General features: G+C 36.7%; 1 protein-coding gene and 1 pseudogene across 3 annotated transcripts in view; one reads left to right on the top strand and one right to left on the bottom strand.

The window, feature by feature from the left end:
* Positions 1 to 22,845, top strand: part of STIM2 (stromal interaction molecule 2) — a 179,684-nt gene that overhangs the window by 77,296 nt on the left and 79,543 nt on the right. For all 3 annotated transcript variants that reach the window (XM_069068827.1, XM_069068821.1, XM_069068823.1), the window contains one exon: positions 12,886 to 13,000. In XM_069068827.1, coding sequence (XP_068924928.1) covers positions 12,886 to 13,000 — 115 coding nt within the window. The remainder of the gene's footprint in view (positions 1 to 12,885; positions 13,001 to 22,845) is intronic.
* On the bottom strand, positions 669 to 5,106 carry LOC138151183 (SAP domain-containing ribonucleoprotein pseudogene; annotated as a pseudogene).

The raw sequence follows: 22,845 nt of genomic DNA, 5'->3' as shown, positions 1-22,845 counted from the left end.
TAGTTTTTATCTTCACTAGACTGCCAGTGAACCTGGGAATTCTGGGAGGCTGCCTCCCTATGCTGTGGCCCGACTACTTGTGTGGCATTGTCACTTTTTACAACTCTTCCCCCTTTTGCCCTGAATTTGTCATTATTTATTATATTATTTAATTTATTAAATAGTTTGTTTGATGTGTTATAGCACCAAATAAGTAAATTAATTCATCTAGATCATTTTTACTATGTTGATATAACCCAATCACGAACGATGATTTTTTCACTTATTGCTTGCCATCTAAGACTTCCCATCTGCCTTACATTTGTACCCTCATAAATGTTTTCTCCTTCAGTCAAAATGTAATCTCCTTGAGAACACAGACTATCTCTGTCTTTTTTGGAAACATATGTCTCCAGCACTCAACACTTTTATTTTCTAAATTTTTTAAATTAACAACCAGAATTAAACAAAACAAAACAAAAACAGGGAAAAAAAAAACACCTCGAAGTTGTAACATCAAAAAGCTAAAACTGCTGCTGAGGGCTTGTGTCTGTATCTGGGATACATGTCCTCTTCATCAGGGGACAAAGCCCAGGAACGTGCCTGTCTGTATATCTGAGGGTATGTAAATGACCAAGAGGAATCAGAGGTGGGAATCATCAACAGCAGAAGGCAGCAAAAACTTCTCATCAGGTAGTACCAAATCACTCTGCTCTTTTCCTCTTCTTTGCCTCTGTGTCCTCTGTGGTTCCAGTTCCAGCTGAGCTTGTGACAATCCCAAATCGTTCTTTCCTCTTTTTCAGCTTCTCATTATCCTCACCCTTCTTGGAGACTGAGGAGACATTCATACCAAATCTTGGAGCCCTTTCCTTTAATTTAGCCATGTTTACCATAGGTTTGGTGTCTGATGATAAATCTTTTGCTGAAATTGAAGAAATGCCAAATCGAGCTGCACAGGCAGCTTTCTTGCTCTCCAAATTAACAGGTACAATTGAATCTCTCAGCTTCTTTCTTCATCCTCTCAGTCTGTGGTATTTCAGATGTGATTTTCACTACCTTCTTCTCTGCTGCCACATCAGCAGTTTTCTCTGGAGGTTCTTCCTCTTTGACAGGTATTTCTACTGACTTTGGTTCTTTTTCCTGTGTTTCATCTCCTAGAATGCCTTCTTCATTGGCCTCCTCTTCAGCATGCTCTTCAAGGTAAGCCTGGAATCTATTGATGAGATCTTGCTTAAATTCCTTTGGTTTCCAGGCCCCGAGCAAAGACTTTCTTGCTTTAGCTCAGCAAGCTTCAGCTTGTGAAGCTCCACCATCTCTCTTGCCATCTTGTCACCCCCTCCCCAGCACCCAGCACTTTTAAAGAACTTAATAAATGTGTTTCTATTCATTCATTCATTGATATTTTTTTTGGTCTCATTTTGAAAGGTGACCTTGAAGGTTGTCAACAATGATTGTTTTGTTGTCTATTTCTTCTGTAGTTTATTTAGCTTTTCCATTACTTAGATCCTGTTTGGATCAGGTACATTTAGTATTGATATGATTTAAACATCTGTGTTTCTCCTAAGCATAATGTAGTTTCTATCATAGATTTTGACCTGGAATGGATGTCATGGACCAGGTACTTTTTAGACCAGGGATTCTTAATCTGGGGTCCTTGAACCTTAAAACAAATATTTTAATAACTATTTCAGCCTAATTTGTTTCCTTTGTAATCTTATTTATTTTCTTTTGTGCTTTTAAACACGTTCTGAGAACAGGTGCATCTGCTGTGCCATGCAGCCAGAATTCCATGACTCAGAGAAAAGGTTAAGCAACCTTGCTTTAAAACCTTATATAGGTAAAGAAGCTGAGGCCCAGGGAGATTGTGACTTTCTCAAAGTCACACAAGTAAAAATTGGATTTGAATTCATATCTTCTGTGTCCAGAGATAGTGTTCTTGAAATCATCTGGTCACAGTCACTCATTTAACAGATTGGGAGACCAACTCTAGAGAGATTAAATGACTTGTCCGACTAAGGTCACATAGGTAAGAATTAACTAGGAGAGTCAGGATTCACGTTGACATTTTCTGATTCCAGAGGCATTAAGCATTCTTTCCACTGTTCTTAACAACTTCCTATGTATATATTAGTAAATGGTGCCTTATAGTGTGGAAAAAAAATAGTGATAGTCTTACGAAAAATATATTAAAAAAATTGTGTTGTTTTGGGATACTTGTAATCACAAATATTAAATGCTTTTTTGTTATCAGGGGTTGATTTAAATCTTTCATATAAATGAATTTTCCACAGAATTAAAGATTATCTCCCTTAAAAGTCCTTAAAAGGCCTTTTATATAGCATATAGTAAATATTTGTTGAACAAAAGTAGGAAATCGTGTATAGATGTGTGTATATACATATATTTTGTGTATATGTATATACACACATACTTATGTGTATATGAATACACATACAGATGTGCACACGTGTGTATGCCACTGTGCTATGCTATTTCTCATAGTCTTTTTATGCATAATTTCAGTAATCTTGTTTATTTGATTTCCTACTTCCTCAACCAACACTTGTGTGCATGCACACGCACTCTCCCTCCCTGTCTCTGTGTCTGTCTCTCTGTCTCTATCTCTTTTTCTGTCTCTTTCTGTCTCTCTCTCTCTGTCTCTCTCCTCTCTCCTCTGAGCATATTACTTAACCTCTTGATGTTCCAAGCTACAAGGCTGTGAGTATGGAGCTCATGCAGTTCTGCCTTGGTTGAGGAGTTTCCATCCCTGGAGCTCACTACTTTGATGAAATAATGAATTTAAAAAAAAAAAAAGAAGACTGAGAGAGGCTGCAAGGGTCTCTCCTTTTATTAAAGAATATGAACTTTAGTACACGGACTGTTGTGGCTGCTCAGAGACCTTTTTTGTTTACTCTAAGAATCTTGGTAACTTTCCATATAGGTAAGATTTCCAGATAAGTGACCTTCAGATAAATAAGGTGTTACAGTATGAACTAAGATAACAGTGAGATGTATCTATCTTCTTATCTTATAGCTTCCTTAAGTTGTTGAAAGGAAATTAAGGTTGTGTCATATCCCAGTTGGCCTTACTAGACTCATTGTAAATTTACTGCCAAGATAAAATTCTAGAATAAAGCAAAAAGCATATGAGATTATATTTAGAAATTCTTTAATATCCATTCTGCTGGAGGTTTGTGTTTTCCTTTTTGAGAACTGTTTTTTAAAGCTATTACTTGGACATTTCAAACATATTAACCATATTGAATTACAAAACATAAAAGTAAGGGTGTTATCTCTCCTAAGTGAATGTAAACAATTTGAAGGTAAGGTACTATTTTTGTGTGTGTTTTTGTCCTTATCATTTTGTAGAGGTGATATGGGTGATTGACAGAGAGAGATGGTCTTAGAGGTGGGAAGATCTGAATTCAAGTCCTGCCTCTGGCACATACTGGCTCTGTGAATCTGGGTAAATCATTTAATTTAGTACCTCAAGGAATTCTCTAAGATTATAAATTACCTATGAAGTGCCAGTCTGCTTTGTTAGAAGTTTTTCATAGGAAGCTCACTACCCTGATGAAATTACAGGTCTGCTTAAAGGAAAAAAACTGCCTAGCATTGTACCTTACTCACAAATAGTCCTTAATGAGTTTATTGATTGAAACCATAAAATTGACATAATATTTGAAAAATCCCTCCATTTTCTAGCATTTTAATTCATGAGAAATTTCTCTCCCTTTCAGTTTGTCCCTCAACTAAGATTAGTTAATTGCATTTTTTTTGGTGTTAACAGTGCAGTGCTTAAATAAAAGTATTTTATGCTCATTACATGAAACAAAATCTATCAAATAATTTAAATTCTTTTTGAGAGTTCTTTATATTATAATCTTTACAATTTCCAAGTTACTTGAATTAGAGATTTTGTTGTTGTGTATGTGACTCCCATGGACAACAGAGGCACAGTATTGTCTCCTGAAGGTAGTCTATTTCAGACCCCATTTAGATCTACTTAAATCTTTCTTTTTGTTTCTTTTTCTGCTTCCTTCTTTTGGGGCCAAATAGAACGAATTTAATATCTTTTTCACATTATTCCTATTAAAATTCCCCTATCTCCTTGATCATCTCTCATTCTCCCCATTGTCTTAAAAAAGTGGCAGTCTTTTGTTTTTATATCACTTTCATTTAAAATAATCTCTTTAGCTTAAACACCCCTACCCCTTCAAACAATTTTCATCTTGGATGATCTTAAAATAGCTTCACATCTTGATTGTACTTACCTGGTAGCTTTCTAGTTTATCTATGTTATACTTAAAATAAACTCAGTTTCCAAAATTGAATGTAGTACTCCAAACAGCTCAAAGTACAGTAAGAGTATCACCTTCCTAGTTCTGGACATCATGCTTTTCTTATTGCAGCCTATGCATTATCTTATTTAGGCTAACATAGTGTTAACTGCTAATGAGCTTGCATTTCCCTAAAACCCCCAAATTCCTTTTACTATTATTATTGTTTCACATTTCCACTATTATGTCCTTTTGAAATTGTTTTTTTTTTTTAAACTCAAGGGTAGAATTTTCACTTTTCTGTTAATTTCATATTATTAAAGTCAGCCCATAGGTTTTTTACACCCTGACTCTGTAATCTAATGCTTATTTATCCTTTCCAGTTTTTATCATTTGGAAAGTTGATAAATATGTCATCGTCCAGGCAAGACATGATTAAGGCTTAGATTAGGTTAGTGGCTGTGTGAGTGGAGAAGAGTTGGATATGAGAGATATTGTAGAAGTAGAATCAACAGACATGGTGAGTGTTTGGGTATGTGTAGTAAGAGAGAATGGGATGACTCTGAAAAGTTAGAACAAGAGGAAGATTGGGGAGAAGAAAGGATGGGAGAGAGAATTATTTGTTTTGAACATGTTGAGTTTGAGATGCCTACAAGATACTTATTTGAAAATACCTTAATAAGCAATTGATGATGCAGTTGTCTTTCAGATCTAATCAACAATACTTTAAAATATTAAGGAGGGAGAAAACTTCTTGTGTTTACTTATCAAGTTAGACAACATAAAGAGTGGTCCCTGTAAAAGTAAAAGAGCTATTGAGATACCTAGAAATTCACAAGACACTAAATCCCATTACGGAGCCATCAGTAAAACCACTGCCTCAAATATTTATGTAGCACTGTACAAAATGTTAGGATTTAGACATCCTAATGTAGGAAGGCACATTTCACAACAGTTATTACTAAAACTTGATGGGGATGAAATCTGTACCTGAATCATGATGCATGTCTAATGTATGTCATTCCAAAGGAATAGGGACAACAAGGAAAAAGAATGTGGGGTGGACTAGTGTTGTATTTTAATAAGGTGTATTCAGGAGTAAATCTAGGAATTGAAAGGAGGAAGCATGATGGAGAGTATAGATAAAGTTCAGGGCGGGGGGGGGAGAAGCAATTTTTAGAAATCAGGGTATATACTATAGACCACTTAGACGGAAAGAAGAGTAACCTGCAAGGCATGATAGAAAAGTGTTGGAAACTTTTAGGTATCCAGGCAGGCATTTTATGGAGCTCTCTGCCAAAACTAGAACAACTAATTATTTCTTGACTTTTCTTAATCACATTTTCATCCTTGGAAAGGTTGATCAGACTAGGGAGAAATTCTATACTATATCTGATTCTCACTAACAGGGAGGAACTGCTTTCTAGAATTTATTATTCTATTTTTGATTTTTTTTAAAATTTACTATTCTATTACTTCCTTCTGCAGTTTATGATAAAGGAGAGCAAAGCCAGTTACTGTCTTATATGCAACTTTGCTTTTGAAAAAGCAAATTTCAATGGGATCACAAGTTTAGAGCTGGGAAGGATATTGGTGGTTAAGAAGAAGGAAAGGCAGGTTCTGAAGGACTGAAATTTTATAGGGAATGACAGCTTGGCAAGAATGGGAAACTCAAGAATGAAATTGGGAAGACACAAAAGAACTAATTCCAGGAGAAGTAAAAATTGAAATCATTTGAAGAGCTCTATATAGATACACAGGAAACTTATCAGTTGACTTAGATTTACTTAGATTTAAAAAATGAATTATTGACTGTAGAAGTGAGGACAGTTGACGGAGGATGACTACAGAAGTATGGTATGGTCCTGTAAGATAATCACATGCCAGATTGTGTCTTCACAACATTTCCTGCATATGACCCCTTCTGTCCGCTCTCCTGGACTACATAGCCACCAAAAGTATTTTCTCTAAAGCACAAGCCTAGCCATGTCATCCCCTATTTTATAAACTCCTGTGTCTCCTTGTTACTTTGAGAGTCAAATAGAAACTATATGTTGGGTATTTAAAGCTCTTCCTAGTGTGACCCCTTCCTACTTTTCCATCCTTCTTAGATATCCCCATGCACTGACTCTACGTGCAGTCATACTGATGTACTTGTTCATTAAAAAGGAAGATCCATCTCCCAGATGCTCTAATTCTCATATTTTTGCCTTTGTACTATCTGTCCCTCTTGCCTAGAATGTTTTTCCTTCTCACTTTTACCCCTTGGAATCTTTATGTCCATCAAGACTCAGCCCAAGTGCTTAAACCCTTGGGGACATTCCCAACTCTTGCTGCTTGATTGTAAGTTTACCTTATATAAAGGAGACATCTCTCACTTCAGATGATGTGGAATGGCAAAACCACAAGATGTTAAAGAGATATTAAGTTTTCCTATAGCCTTGACATAGTGTTCCATTACCATTCAGATTCTTTGGAATTTGTTTGAATTTAAGGGATGTTCAGATTCACGCTCCTCTTAGACTCTAAGTACCTTTAGAAGTTCCTTAAGTAGCACATTGTCCCAATTGCATTAAAAGTATGTTTTAAATGTCAAAAAATTGCTTCACATAGAAAATTTCAGGAACATTTAAAAAAACACCACCACCACAAAAAACCTGGAATGCTCTAGTAGATCCTGTCTCTGACAGCTACAGAGCATACTTAGTTACTTCATTTGCTAGTGTACTTAGATAAGATAGCAAGGTTGAGACACTTGATCATCCTCTTTGACCTACCTACTCCATTATCAATGAGATGAAGAAATCTTGACAAACTAAAATGATGGACTGAATCTAAAGAGAAATTCCAGTAGCATAAATTAAAATACCTATTCTTTGGTTAAAATGATGGACTGAATCTAAAGAGAAATTCCAATAGGATAAATTAAAATACCTATTCTTTGGTTCCAAAGTACAGGAGAAAGGAGATATCCTTAGCAGTGTTTTTGATTCTGATTTGTGGGGGTTTAGAGGATAGAAACTCAGTATTTTGAGTCATTATGTGATGTGGTAGCCACAAATGTTCATGTAATCTGAAACCATAGTAAGAAAGACATATCTTCCTCAATTAAATGGTTAGAGTCTCACTGTATTCTATTTAGATGACATGTAGAGTATTAATAAGCTGCATTATATAAATAGGGAATGCAGTCAAGATTGTGTGGAGACTGGAAAATATTCTGTGGTGGCAAAGAATTGGAAACTGAGGTGATCAGTTGGGTAATGGCTGAACAAGTTATTGTATGTGAATGTGATAAAATACTATTGTGTGATAAGAAACGATGAAGGGGATGGTTTTAGAAAAAGTGAAATGAACTCTTGGGTCTTTATCCCAAAGAGATCAAAGGGAAAAGCACCTATTTATACAAAAATATTTTTAGCAGCTCTTTTCGTGATGACAAAGAGTTGGAGATTTAGGGGGATGCCCATCAATTGTGAAATGGCTGGACAAATTAAGGTGTATGATTGTGATGGAGTAATGTTGTGCTATAAGAAATGATGAGCAGGATGGTTTCAGAAAAGTCTAGGAAGACTTATTTGACCTGGTGAATTGAATTGAGCAGATGTAGGAGAGCATTCTGCATAGTTTTGTTTTTTAAGTTAATTTTTATTTTTTTTTGAGCATTCTGCACAGTAAACAATATTGTAAATATAATCAACTGTAAAGGACTTTGATACTCTGATCAGTCCAGTGATCCAGTGCAAGTCCAAAGGACTCATGATGTAAAATGTACCTCCAGATACAGAACTGAAGGAAACAGAGTATAGACCAAGGGTGGGGAACCTGTGGCTTCAAGGCCACCTGTGGCTCCCTAGTTCAGGATGGGGAACCTGCAGCCTGTAGGCTACATGTGGCCCTCTAAGTCCTGAAGTGCAGCCCTTTGACTGAATCCAAACTTCACGGAACAAATCCCCTTAATAAAAGTATTTGTTCTGTAAAATTTGGACTCATTTAAAAGTCTGCACCTAAGGAATTGTACATCAGCTTTTGTGATTTAGAAAAAACGCTTTTGGTGGCTGTGTAGAGAATGTATTGGGCATAGTCCAGGAGAGTGCAGAGAAGGGGACATATGCAAGAGATGTTGTGAAGACACAGTTTAGCATGTGATTTTCTTATGGGCCTATACCACACTTCTGTAGTCATCTTCTGTCGCTTGTCCTCACTTCTGATGTCAATAATTTATTTTAAAATCTAAGTTAATTGATAATTTTTCTGTGTGTCCATACAGGACTCTTCAGACAATTCCAATTTTTCCTCCTCCTAGAATTAGTTTCTTTGTGTCTTCCCAATTTCTGTACTATAGACTGAAGCAATTTTCTTTATTTATTCTTCTCCCCCCTAGAACATAGCAGATGGATAAATGTTTTTCATGAGCTCAAATGTATAATAGATATAATATTCCTTTGCTTTTCCAATCAGTGTGGGAGGGTCCAGGGAGAGAGAGAAGTTCGAACTTTAAAAAAAGATCTTAGGGTCATTGAAGAATGGAAAGAAATCTCAAAAACCATATGAAATTGTTCAATTTGTAAGCCTAGTGAGTTTTCTAATGCACTGAGGGGTGAAATAAATAGTTGATTTTCAGTTTTGTATGACACTTTGTGATCCCATTTGGAATTTCTTGGCAAAGATACTAGAGTGGTTTACCATTTCCTTTTAGCTCATTTTACAAGTAAGGAAACTGAGGCAAACAGGCTTTAAAAGTGACTTATACAGAGTCACACAGTAACTGTTTGAGGCTGGATTTGAAGTTAGGTCTTCCTGATTCTAGGCCTGACACTCTAGCCCCACTGTACCACCTAGCTGCCTAGTTAAATAAAATGCCTAGAGTCATGTAACCACTATGTGTCAGTGGTCGCACTTGAAGGTTCTCTTCAGTTATGTTACACAGCTCTCCTTTACCATTTGTAGAGAGACAGAGCTGGCTGATTGTCAGAAAAAGCTTCCTAACAATTAGAATTGTCTAGAAGAAGGAAGTAGTGCCCTAGAAGGTACTCAGAGCTGTTAAGTGAGGACTGGATGACTTGTTGGTAGCATTTTGAGGTTTGTTTGTTTTTCCTGGTGACTTTATTCTATATTTATGTAATATAGGAATGAGACTTGTTATTAAGTGCACCATAGATCTTCAGAATCACTTAGTTCCTTTCAACAGAGTTTGGAAGTTAAGCTGCAATTAACTTGTTGATTTGTTTGCATAATTTAAAAAACACTATATTTCTAAATACCAGATGGCAACTGAGATGATAGTACCATAGATTTTGAGCTAGAAAAGATATTAAGCATGACATAGTTCAACATTGTCACTTTATGAATGAAGAAATTGGGTCCCAGAGAGGTTAAATAATGTATGTTTAGTCACCCAGGTGACCAGTTGCAGAATCAGGATTCCATTCTATGTCTTGATTTCAAATCCAGCAAATCCATTCTAAGATTGGTTTGTTTAAATAGCGTAGCCTTTTTCTCTCTCTCTCTGTTTTTTGCTTTTTTTGGGGGGGGTAGTAGGGCAGTTGGGGTTAAGTGACTTGCCCAAGGTCATACGGCTAGTTTTTTGTGTTGTGTCTGAGGCCAGATTTGAACTCAGGTCCTCCTGACTCCAGGGCTGGTGCTCTATTCACTGTGCCACCTATACACCCCCTTTATCTTTCTTTTAATTTTAATTGAACCAATGTATTTTATTATTTAATATATCTGATAATGTGTGGTGCATCACAATTGGATAACAGATAAGCTGGAATATATGGAAGAGGAGAGAATTTCCCATTTTGTATCATTAGTCAGTCAACAAACATTTATTATTAACAACAACAGGAACAACAAGCATTTAGATAGTCTCCACAGTGTCAGGCCCTGTACTAAGAGTTTTACAAATACTCATTTAATCCTCACAACAATTCTGGGAGCTAGGTGCTGTTATTATCCCTGTTTTATTAATTCCTTTTTGTCCTGCCGTGATTTCTTTCCTCTACTCCTGCTATTTTTCCCACAGTGAAGAAGCTTTGGATTTGGATTTTAGGTAATGTGCATTCAGCTTATGGTTATATAAATGCTCTTACAACTAAGCATCTTATTTCTTAATAGATCCTATATCGCCTTTGACATGGTAACAGTGTCTTGGACTTATATCCAGTTGTTTGTGACTTTGTTCACTCTTGATATGCTATAATGGTAGGATGAGTTTAAAGAGAAATTTTTAAGGATAAATTTAAAATCTTACATTTGGGCTCAAAATAGCCCAGAACTGTGATGCTATTTTTACTCTGAACTTCTTCCTCTTTTACCACTCAGTTATAAACCCCATTAATACGGCTTTTGACCTGAACCCTCAATTGAAATGGACACCTTCGAGGTTACCAGTCATATCTTAATTGCAAAATTGCAAGAGTTTTTACTCTTTTTTTAAAACTTACACTCAGTTCTTACTCTCCTTGTACTTTCTTCACCATTTATCAGTGATGACTAGCTTCTACTTCTGGATTATTTTTCCTCTTTGGGTTTTCATGACCTTGCACTCATCTAGTTCTCCTCTTGTTTCTCTTGTTACTTTTCCGTTTTCTTGAAAGAATTGTCCATATCCTGCCTTCTAAGAAGAGTTTCCCACTAAACTTCTGTCTGGGGCCTTCTTATTCTGTATTCTACATCAGTCTTTCACTTGACAATCTCCTATGGGTTTAATTAGAATCTTTATATAGATGACTCTCAAATTGATATATCATATTCTATATTTTACTCCTGGGTGCCAACCTGTGTATTACCAGTTGCTTGTTAAACTTTTCCAAATGAAGGTCCTCTAGTATTTTAGATTCACTTTGATTTTTCATGTCTAAAATGGAATTTGGTATCCTTCTTAAACCCCTCTACAAACTTCTGTCTTTCTGTGTACGGCATTGCCAACTTTCCAGTCATCCAAATCCATAAACTTGGAGTCATCTTTGATCACCCTCCATAGCCAATTAGTCAGGTGCTAGTGTTGTTATTTCTACTTTGGCAGCATAACTTACATTTGTTTCCTTCCATTCATGCGGTCCCCACTATAATTCAAAATCTTATTGCCTCTTGTTTGATTTCCTTGTATTGATTTCCCTATTTCTAGTTTCTCTTCCTCTCCAGTCTGTCCTCTACACAGATGCCAAAAGATGGGCTCTCTTACTCCTGTGCTCAAGGACCTTTAGTGGCTCCCTATTGCCTCTAGGATGAGAGAGAAACTCTTCATCCTGACATTGAGCACTCTTCCCAGGCTGGCTTTAGTCTGCTTTTCCAAGTTCATTTCACATTGCTCCGTTTCATCCTCTATGTGCTCTAATCAGACTGGCTTTCTTGCTATTCTCAAACTTGGCATTTTATGGTCAGCTTCTCTGCCTTTGCACAAGTTGCCCCAATTCTCCCCATACCCAGAACATACTATCTCCCTACCTCTGTCTCTTAGGATTCTTACCTTCTTTTAAGATTTACATTATATAACACCTCCTGTAGGAAACCTCTCTGGATCTCTTAATTATTAGTGCTTTCTCGTTCCTTGTCAAGCTACTGTGTTTATACTTGTATGTTTACATGTTATATCCCTTTAGTAGAATGTAAACTCCTTGTCAGCTGAGATTATTTTTCAGGTTGTCTTTGCAGCCTTCATGTATAGCATAATGCCTTGCATGAGAAGGGTGCGTCGCAGATTCTTTGTTGGATTGGATCTGGTGGGCCAAATGATATCTAGTCAAGTTAACTCTTCTTTTGAGCCTCATTAGACATTGCTCTCTTCCTGTACTGTATATTCCAAACTCTGTACTTTACAGATGATGTGCCATCTTCATTTGTGATATCTTGTGTCTTTGCAAATTATGACTGCTACTTAGTATCTGTGCAACTGGGAAAATCATGTTACCTTCTGTAATTTCCATTTCTTTAGCTGCAAAATGAGAGTGTGTGGGCGAGGTGGACTAGGTTGTCTCTTAGGTCTCTTCCTAGGTCTAAATATGTGAACGTATGTAGTTTAAGTATGTGTACATAAGTATATTTGGGAATAAATTGTAACTAGGAATTATTTGAATAATCTTTTATCAAAAACTGTTATAAATTTATAGCATTAAAATATTTCACTAGTTTTTAAAAAATAAGAATTGACAGTTTATTTTAAAAGAAGTCTGAAAAACTTCTTTTAAATTTTAATGTAAACAGATTTTTAAAAAACCTTAGTTTTTCCTTTTCCTTTTCTCCAAGTAAAAGACATTTTATGGTCTAGGATGTAAATGTTTTTTAATTCCACTGCATGCTGCTATTATTCAGGGTATTAGACTTCCTATTTCCTAACTTGACCAGAGATCACTTCAGCTAGTCATTATCTACTTCTGTCTCTATAATCAGCTTTATGCTCCCCATCATGTTCAGACCAAACTTAATTTTTTTTGGTGTCTAGATGGTCTCAGTTAGAGAGACAAGCTCAGAAGTTATCTAACCCTCTCCATACATAATAAAGTATATGACTTTTTCTGTAGCAGTTTAGTTGAGTGTTTGTTCTACTCCTCAATTCATTATGAATAACAATAAGTTTTCCTTCTAGGATTACTAATATTTAACCTAGACTTTTTTCTTTCTGTAGTTTATCAGAGAAGATATGAAATATAAGGATGCTACTAATAAACATAGCCATCTGCATAGAGAAGATAAACATATTACTGTTGAAGACTTATGGAAAAGATGGAAAACATCAGAAGGTAAGAAAAAATAGATTCAAACTTTTCATTTTTCCCCATTTAATTTTTGATAACTTGTTTCTTTTCCCAAAACACTATGTGAAAGAATTTGTTTTATCAATAATGTTCTATAAATGACAGTGTCTGGTGATGTTTTCAGCATTTTAAGGATTAATTTGCTTATGGAACTATTTAGTTTATCAGTCTTTATCAGTCACGAAGATAAATATCTATTCAGGTAAAACTCTTTTGAGTAACTTTTGATTATGAGAGGCAAGTGTTAAAATGCTTAGGGAATGCTAAAATCTAATTACTGCCAGTAGTTTTGACCTTTTTTGACCAAAGTGACAAATTTAAATTCAGTCTCATTTTCCTGACCTTACCCATACTCTTTGAAGGTTTTAATAGTAATTGGAATCATCAGTACATGGGGAGGGGAGAAGCAGTGAATCGTGAATTCATTTGGATCATTGACATCTATTGCTATTAAGTTTCTTTTAGTTCTTAAAACTTGTATTTATCTAACAACTATATTGAATGATGCCTGCTGTCAGACAGATGTTGATAAGTCTTTCATTCCCAGCTCTACTGGATGTATCCCAGATCCTCACTCTGCTCTGACTCTTGGATCCACTATTCTCTTGATCTGGGACCATTTGTCCTGCCATTGCTTCCCAAGTTCCTCAGGGCTTTGCCATTTGACCAACTACTTTCTCTTTCAGAACCTAAGTACAACTTGATCATTCCTTCTTGGCAGAAATTCTGTCCTCCTTTATAGATATGAATATTCTCCCCCCATTAGAGTATGAGCTATTTGAGAGTAGGGATGGTCTGCCTTTTCTCTTGGTATCCCTTGCACTTAGTACATTTCTTGAGCCTCAGTAAGTACATTCCCATTCCATTCCATAGTACTTTTTTTTTTTCAAGTCTCTAGTCCTAAAGTTGGAAAGCAGTTGTAGGATAACATATTGTTTGCTATATATAATAAATAAAGAAAAACGTGAAAACTGGAAGAAATCATAAAATATTTAGGAATACATATAAGAAAGCTAAAGAAATCATTAAATATGCAAAATATATAAGGGAAATTAAAATATTGACAACTTTTTTTTTTTTTTTTGCCATTTGGAGGGCAGTTGGGGTTAAGTAACTTGCCCAAGGTTACATGGCTAGTATTTTTGTGTGGGTGTTAAGTGTCTGAGGCCGGAACCAAACTCGGGTTCTCCTGACTCTGGGGCCGGCACTTTACTCACTGTGCCACCTAGTCACCCCAAGAACATTTTTCTAATAATTTTCTGAATATAGGCATTGAGATTTTTTGATTAAGTAGGTGGTCTTTTATAAACCCTTTTGCAAATATAAGTACCTAGTAGTTGCAAAATACTTAATGATTTTGTTATTATTCTGAAATTTATATAGTAAATTTTTTGTTGTTTATTAATCATTATAAGTCTAAATTGTGTGGAAGAAGTCCCTTAAATGCTTCTTTTTGAATAAGGAATATCCTTATATTACTTATAATTAATATGACATTAATTTTCTTAAGAATAGTACACCAGCAATAATTAGCAAGACTTTACAAAAGTACCTATCAAGCCAATTTCTTTTTCTGGTAAAGTAATAAAATTGACAAATTAAGGAAGATTGTTAAATGTTTGGTTTTTTTGTTTGTTTGTTTTTGTTTTTGCTTTTTGGAGGGCAATTGGGGTTAAGTGACTTGCCCAAGGTTACACAGCTAGTTTTTAATGTTAAGTGTCTGAGGCCAGATTTGAAGTCAGGTTCTCCTGACTCCAGGGCTGGTGCTCTATTCACTGTGCCACCTAACTTCCCTGAATATTAAATGTTTTAAAATAATCGATGTCTGATGTCTAACAGTTTCAAATTTGTATCTTTTCATGAACCCAGAATAAGTGAAAAAAACACTCAGTGAACTCAGTAACTCAGTTACTCAATAACTCAGGGTATGTGATTACAGAGGCTATGCACTTTATTTTACAGGAACATTTCTCAATTCATTATCGACACTAGTATGAAGAAAATCAAGTAGCAAATTAAAAGCAGTGAGGGCATTCTTGAGAGTCACTGAAAGTTAAAAGAAACTAGTATTGTACATGTATGAACATATATACTGTAATATAGATACTGTATGTCTTTATGTGTGGATGTGTAAGCACAAAGACACTGATATTTATGCATAAGTACACACAAACAACATATATACTTCAGTGTTTATATGTATGTGTAGGTTTGTGCTCATATACATGTGTATCATGTTGTAGGCATATTATAATACTATGTACTTTAAAAGTGAGTCAGAGACTTATAAAGAGAAAGGAAGCAGACTGGCACCACTTACCATAAGAGGCCCTTTGTAATTTTCAGGGCATTATTATGATAGAATAATTGATATTAATATTATGACCTGAATCTATCAAAATAGGTTTAGTCAGTTTCAGTGTTTTCTGTTACAAGAGATTGGGATGCTTTATACATATCTTATTTGATCCTTAGAGTAATCCTGGGAGGCAGGTGCTATTATTATTTCCTTTTTATAGATGAGGAAATGTAGGCAAACAAGATATAAACAGGGTCACATAGCTACTAAGTGTCTGAGGCTGAACTCAGATTTTCCTAACTTCAGGCCCAGTGCTCTATCTGTTGCACCATCTGGCTGTTTCCTACATCAAAAATTCAACAAGAAAATGGAAAAAATAGGAATCTAATCAGATCATTGCATATCTTTTATGGAAGTCTGAGTCTTAAGCAGGAGTTCTTAACCTGGAGTCTGCAGACCTTCAAATGGTCCTTTGTTAATATTTCAGGGGATCCTTTTAACTGACAAGGGGAAAAACCGCTTCTTTATTTTCCTTAGTCTTATGTATTTTATTTTATGCATTTTAAAATGTTATTTTGAGGAGTCCATAAGCTCCACCAGACTGCCATTAAGAACTTCTGATCCTAGAGATTGTTTATTAATGAGTAATTGTTAACTGGGGAGAATTAAAGTATTGTTATATAGGTATACTTGTGTTGCTTCACACTTTAACATTTTTATTATTATACTGAATGATACTTTCATCATCACAAGAAAGTTTACTTGTTTGGTTTGCAAATGACAGTTCAGTGAAAGTGAGCTTATATTGGAATGTCATATTAGAATTCAAAGTAATTTTGATAAATGTGAGAAGTAAATTAAAAATAACATGCCCATAAATAAAGGCAATTTATCTGAGAAGATTTTAGGTTTTACAGTGAAAAACACACGACTTCATTAATGCTCTCCTTTATTAGTAAGAATATTGAGTAGTAGAATAAATATGCAACATAGTATTCATAAGAACTTTGAAGTAGTCTTTCCTATAGTAGACTAGTTAAATTTTTTTTTCTTTAAAACCTTGTGTACAATTTTGGGTTTCAGAATTAAAGAAATCTATACTAGTCTTGGAGAAAAATAGAAAAGTGCTATTATATTATTACTTTTGGGGGGGAAATATATACTGGATCTGAGTTACTCATGTGGGGAGAAGGAAAGGATATAGTTTATTTTAATACTAGTTTTTCAGCAAATAAAAGTGTCTCATCTAGAGAGCTAATCCTGAGATGAAGTCTTCTCTGTCTCCTTTGAAGATAACAGAAAAGCAAATGAATTCATGTTTTATTTTTTTTTATTTGTCTATTTAAAAATTTTTTTTTGCAATTGGGGTTAAGTAACTTGCTCAAGGTTACACGGCCAGTTATTTCTGGGTGTGGTGCTGAGTATCTGACCCGGGATTCGATCCAGGTCATCCCAACCCTGGAGCAGGTGCTCTTACTCGCTGAGCCACCTGGCCGCCCCTAAGCAATTGGGGTTAAGTAACTTGCTCAAGGTTATACTGCCAGGTGCTTCTGGGTGGGTGCTAAGTGTCTGAGCCCAGGATTTGACCTCCAGGTCATCCCGACACTGGAGCTGGTGCTCTTACTCGGTGTGCTACCTGGATGCCCCTATTTTTAATTTTTAATAATAGTATACATACATACATACATATATATATATGTGTGTGTATATATATATTTGAGTATTTTATTTTAAAACTTTGAATTCCAGATTCATTCCCTTCTTCCCTTGTCTCCCACCCTTACTGGGAAGATAAGCAGTTCAGTATAGGTTGTACATGTGTGGCTAATGCAAAACACTAACATAGTAGATATATTGTAAAAGACTATATTTCCCTCCCTCCTATCCCACCTCCCACTTGTTCTGTTCTCTACTTTGATCCCGTCACTTTTCAAAAGTGGGTGCTCCCAACTGCCCTCCCTTCCATCATCCCCCCTCTCATCCCCTTCCCCACCTACTCTCCTGGAGGGTAAGATACCCTATTTATTGTGTATTTCATTCCCTCCTCAAGCCAGATTCAATGGAAATAAGGTTGACCCATTCCCTTTTGCCTTCCTATTCTTCTCCTCCATTGTAACCATTTTCCTTTGCCTCTTCTTTATGAGATAGTTTACCCTATTCTGTCTCTCCCCATTTCTTCTCATTATATTCCTCTCTTACCTCTTAATTTCACCCTTTAAGTATCATCCCTTCCTCTTAAATTGGTCCTGTGCCCTCTATCTATGTATACCTGTAAGCATATATACACACATTCACATATGTATTCATATGCCCATATACCCTCATATATAGACATATATATATATTTCTATTCCCTTCAACTACTGAGAAAAGTTTCCTAAGTTACAATTCTTGTTTTTCCATGTAGGAATGTTAATGGTTCAACTTTGATAAGTTCCTTATGATTTCTTTTCCCTGTTTACCTTCTCATGCTTATCTTGCTTCTTGTATCTGAATGTCAAATTTTCTATTCAACTCTGGTTTTTTTTCAGCAAGAATGCTTGAAAGTCCTCTGTTCCACTGAATGACCATATTTTCTCCTGAAACATGATACCCAGTTTTGCTGGATAGGTGACTCTTGGTTTTAATCCCAGCTCCTTTGACCTCCAGAATATCATATTCCAAACCCTTCGATCCCTCAGTGTAGAAGCTGCCAGATCCTGGGTTATCCTGATTGTGTTTCCACAATATTCAAATTGTTTCTTCCTGGCTGCTTGTAATATTCTCTCCTTAATCTGGGAATTCTGGAACCTGACTGTAATATTCCTAGGAGTTTTCTTTTTGGGATCTTTTTCAGGAGGTGATCGGTGGATTCTTTCAACCTCTTTTTGCCCTCTGGTTCTAAAACATCAGGGCAGTTTTCTTTGCGAACTTCCTGGAGGATGATTTTTAAGTTCTTATTTTGATCGTGGCTTTCAGGTAGTCCAATAATTTCTAAATTATCTCTCCTGGATCTATTTTCCAGGTCAGTGGTTTTTCCCATGAGATATTTCACCTTGCCTTCTATTCTTTCATTTGTTTGGATCTGTTTAACAGCATCTTGATTTCCCATAAAGTCATTAGCTTCCATTTGCTCCAATCTAATTCTGAAGCAGATTCTCCTCAGTGAGCTTTTAAGATTCTTTTTCCGTCTGGCAAATTTGGCCTTTTAAGGCATTCTTCTCCTCATTTGCTTTTTGAGCCTCTTTTGCCATTTGAGTTAGTCTATTTTTTAAGGTGTGATTTTCCTCAGTCAAGCTGTTGACTCTCATTTTGTAATTTTCTTGCATCGTTCTCATTTCTCTTCCCGATTTTTCCTCCACTTCTCTTATCTGCATCTTAAGGTCCTCTATGGCCTGTAACCAGCTCGTATTTTCCTTTGAAGCTTTTAGTGCAGGAGTTCTGACTTCACTGTTTTCCTCCTGTTCCATGCTTTGCTCCTTTTTGTCCCCAGAATAGGAGTCTAATGTTGGAATCTTCTGTCTGCTTTGCTTCCTTTGCCTGGTCATGTCGCCCCTCAGTCACTTGACTCCTGGGCTTTTTGCCACAGTAGGACTCTGCCACCAGTCAGGGGAGCTTTGGGCCCAAACTCTGGGGTTTTCTCAGCTGCCAGAAGCATTAGTTGGGTGCCCTCTCTGAGGTCTCCATACACTCTGGCAAGCTGGACACACACCCCAGGACCTCCACCCTAGACTGCAATCCAGATTCAAGCAGGTTAAAGCAAGAGCGATTACCCCTCAGACTGGTGCTTGGTCCCTGTACGCTCTGCAGGCCTGGGGCTGAAGCTGCCATGTGGTGCTGGCTGGCTGTGAGGGCATCTCATTGGCTTCTTGCCCTGGGGGCAAAATCCATGTACTCCCACTTACTGAGTCCCAAAGTCCAGATTGCAGTGATCTCTCACTTTGCCCTTAGCATCTATGTGTTCATAGATCTGGAAATGGCCACAGCTGCTGCTTATCTGGAGTCCCTTTGGCTGGAAGCTGGTTAGGCCCGCCCTGGGGCTAAGGCCTCTGTGTGGGGCTGGGCTCACCTCCCAGAGCACAGTGCTGGCCGATTCCTGCCAGCCTGCCGGGCTGTCCTCAGCAGGAAGTTAGCTTCTCTGTGTCATTTTGTGGGTTCTGCAACTCCCAAGTTTGTTCAGAGTCCCCTTTTTACATGGATTGGGGAAGGTGGAAGCCTGAGCAATGGGGAAAGACCTGCTTCTACTCTGCCATCTTGACTCCGTCCCTGAATTCACATTTTATAAGAGGTAATTTAGGTTAAATACAATGATGATTCCTCACATTTGTGTAGTGCTTTATGATTGACAGTGTACTTTCACATCCACAAAAACTTGTGAGAAATTTAGGGCAGATGAAATTAACATTTTGTTATTCATTGAAGGATTGTTAAAGTAGTATGACCAAGACTAGAACCCATGTTCTATTAATATTGTATTTTACTCCCTCTTAGACATAAAGAATAAGTTCCTGATAATAAAGATTGTTAAATTTTCAACCTTCAGGCAGATTATGGCAATTGCTATTCTCTAAAATAAATTTTCACTTGTGATAAAATGTGGTCCTAAATGAAAGTGGAATCTTATGTGAAAGTAAGTTTCTTCTCTCTTGATAAATGCTATATTAATGTATAGGCGAATGTATAGTTAGTTCATTTGCTTAGAAAAGAATACTGATACTGATAAAGCTAGGCCCATAGAGTTGATCACTATTCAAAGATATTTAAATCTGTGTTTTGTAATCTCATTCCAACCCTGATCAGTTGTGTTAAGAGTAATCAAGGAAATGCCGAGTACCACTAGGAAAAAAAACACCCTGAAAATTCCTACCATATGAATGTACCACAAACAAGTATATATTGAATGAATATTGTGTGTGTAATATGATGATAGGCATTGTGGGGAATGCAAAGACACAGCTACTTATACTTTCATCACAGAGGAAAGTGAACTTTTCATATATAAATATTTGTATATGTTTATTTCCTTGTCACTTGACACACTTGGTCCTTGTATTTTAACAATAATCCTAAATGAGTGAGGCGTATTATTATCCTTGTGAAAGGGTTATAGTGAATTATCTCTCCTAGACCTAGCTGATCATATTCAGACATGAGGCTACATGGACTTCTGAACTCCAAGCAGAATTAGAGAAGGAGAGACTGTGAAAGTGTAACACCAGTGCGTTATTCACAGTGCTCACGGTGGCTATGAATATACTGATGTAGTTGGGAATCACAAAATGTAACAGACTCTTCACATGGGGGACAGAACTAAAGCATTTATTCAAATACCAGAAAACAGAGTCCCCAAACCAGGAAGTCAAAGTCATTACAGTAACTACGAAGTTGGTACACAGTCAATGCAGCGAACACCCACATTCCCAAGCATTCAAAACAAAACAGGTTCCCTCAAGCAAGGATCCTCTTTTCTTCACTCACTCCCTCATGCAAGGGTCCTCCTCTCCTCACTCATGGTAGCTCCTTAGCTTCCATGCTGCCCGCTCCTAGCAGTTCTCATTCCTAGCAGTTCTGGCTGGCTCTCAGAAGTTCTCAATTTGGTTCTCAGAAGAAGTTCTGGCTCTCTAGCTTGGGCTTTTCCTTATATATGGTATTAACTCCTCCCTGTTCCATCCCTTCCTGTTATATCAGCAAGTTTATCCCACTGTGCGATTCACAAGTTCTGGATCTTAACACGACACAATTGTAAACTTGAAACAAGGTGCTAAGTACTTGTTTGCTTACCAATTCAAGGGGCATGGAAGATCTCCAAATCCCATTACCATTACAGAAAGCCAGGCCTTTGCAACTTGACTCATCTTCAGGTTGCAGGTTGTTCCCTCATGGCCATGTTGCACTGTTTTGCAACCTAGTGTTCTTATTGGTTTGACCTCTCTTTCATCACGCTTGTTCAGTCAGTTGCTAAATCTTGTTATTTCTACCTCAACAACCTCTCTCACATTGGATTTCTTCCCTCACACAGTCTTCACCTTTGTTTAGATCCTCATTACCTCTTGTCTGGTCTCTTGCAGTAGTCTCCTAATTCATCTCCCTGCCTTGTCTTCCCTTCTCCATTGCATCTTCCACACAGCCATAAGAACAATTTTAAAAAAATTAAATATATGTCATTTTCCTCCTCCAAAAATTCCAGGAGTGCCCTGTTGCCTTTAGGATCAAATTTAAATTCTTCTCTTTGGTTTTTACAGTCCTTTACAATCTAGTTCTACACTATATCAAACACTGTTATTCACTACTCTCCTTTCTGTACTTTGTGGTCCATCCAAATGAGTCTCTCCTGTCTCCTTATATACAACTTATTTCCAGTCTCCATGCTTGGAATGCACTTCTTCCTCAACTTCTTAGAATCTTGTTTTAAAATTCTACTCAAACTATTTTTCTATAAGAAACTATGCCTAATCCTTTAAGGTATTAGTTCCCTTTCTATCAAAAACAATAAAAAACCCCTTGAATTTATCTTTGATATTTCATGTATACTTATTTATTTCCCTGTTATCTCACCTGATAGAATGAAGATGTTTTTAGGGCAGGAACTATCTAATTTTTGTCGATGTAGCCAGCACCTAGCACAATGTTCCAACTTATAAACATCCTTCTATATGCCCTCAAAAAATCCTTACTTGATCCATCCATCACTGCTTGCTATCATGCTATATCTTTCCTTCCTTTTGTGATTTGGGAGTTTCTTGAGAATTTTGTCTTTGATGTCCCACAAGGCTCTGTACTGGACCCTCTTCTCTTTTCCTTCTTTATTATTTTTCTTAGTGAGCTTATCAATTCCCGCAGATTCAATTATCATCTCTATGTTAATGATTCTCAAATCTGTTTATCCAACCTTAACCTTTCTACTGATCTTCAGATTTGCAATTTCATTTGCTTTTTGGACATCTTGATCTGAATGTCCCAAGTTGAATTCATTATCTTTCCTTCTAAATCCTCCCCTCTTCCAGACTTCCAGGTTACTGTTGAGGATCTTGCAGTCTTCCCAGTCATCCAGCCTCTCAACTAGATGTCATCTTAAACTGTTCACTGTCTCTCACCCCCAATATCCAACCAGTTGTCAAATCCTGTTTTTTTTGCCCTTGTAATATCTCTTGTTTTAGCCCCATCCTTTCCTCTCACACTGCTACCACCCTGATTTAGGCTGTCATTATCTCAGAGCTGGACTATTGCAATAGCCTTCAGGTTGATCTCCCTTGCCTCAAGTTTTTCTAGTCAGGTGATCTTCCAAAAACTCAGGTCTGACCATGTTGTCCTCCAAGTCAGTAAACTTCAATGGCTTCCTATCGTCTTTAAAATCAAATATAAAATCCTTTGTCATTCAGAGACCTTTGCAACCTGGCTCCCTCCTGCCTTTCCAATCTTCTTACAACTTATCCCTCCCTAGATGCTCTGTGCTTTAGTGACATTGACCTTCTTGCTGCTCATTTCACAGAGCGCTCTTATTTCCTGACCAAGAATATTTTTACTAGCTCTTCTGTATGCCTTTGACACTCTT

This window comes from Petaurus breviceps, unplaced genomic scaffold (genome assembly GCF_028583685.1).
Source record: "Petaurus breviceps papuanus isolate PSGF00001 unplaced genomic scaffold, PetGlider_PUasm1.0 140, whole genome shotgun sequence".
Classification (NCBI taxonomy): domain Eukaryota; kingdom Metazoa; phylum Chordata; class Mammalia; order Diprotodontia; family Petauridae; genus Petaurus; species Petaurus breviceps.
This window is presented reverse-complemented; position numbering and strand designations above follow the sequence as displayed.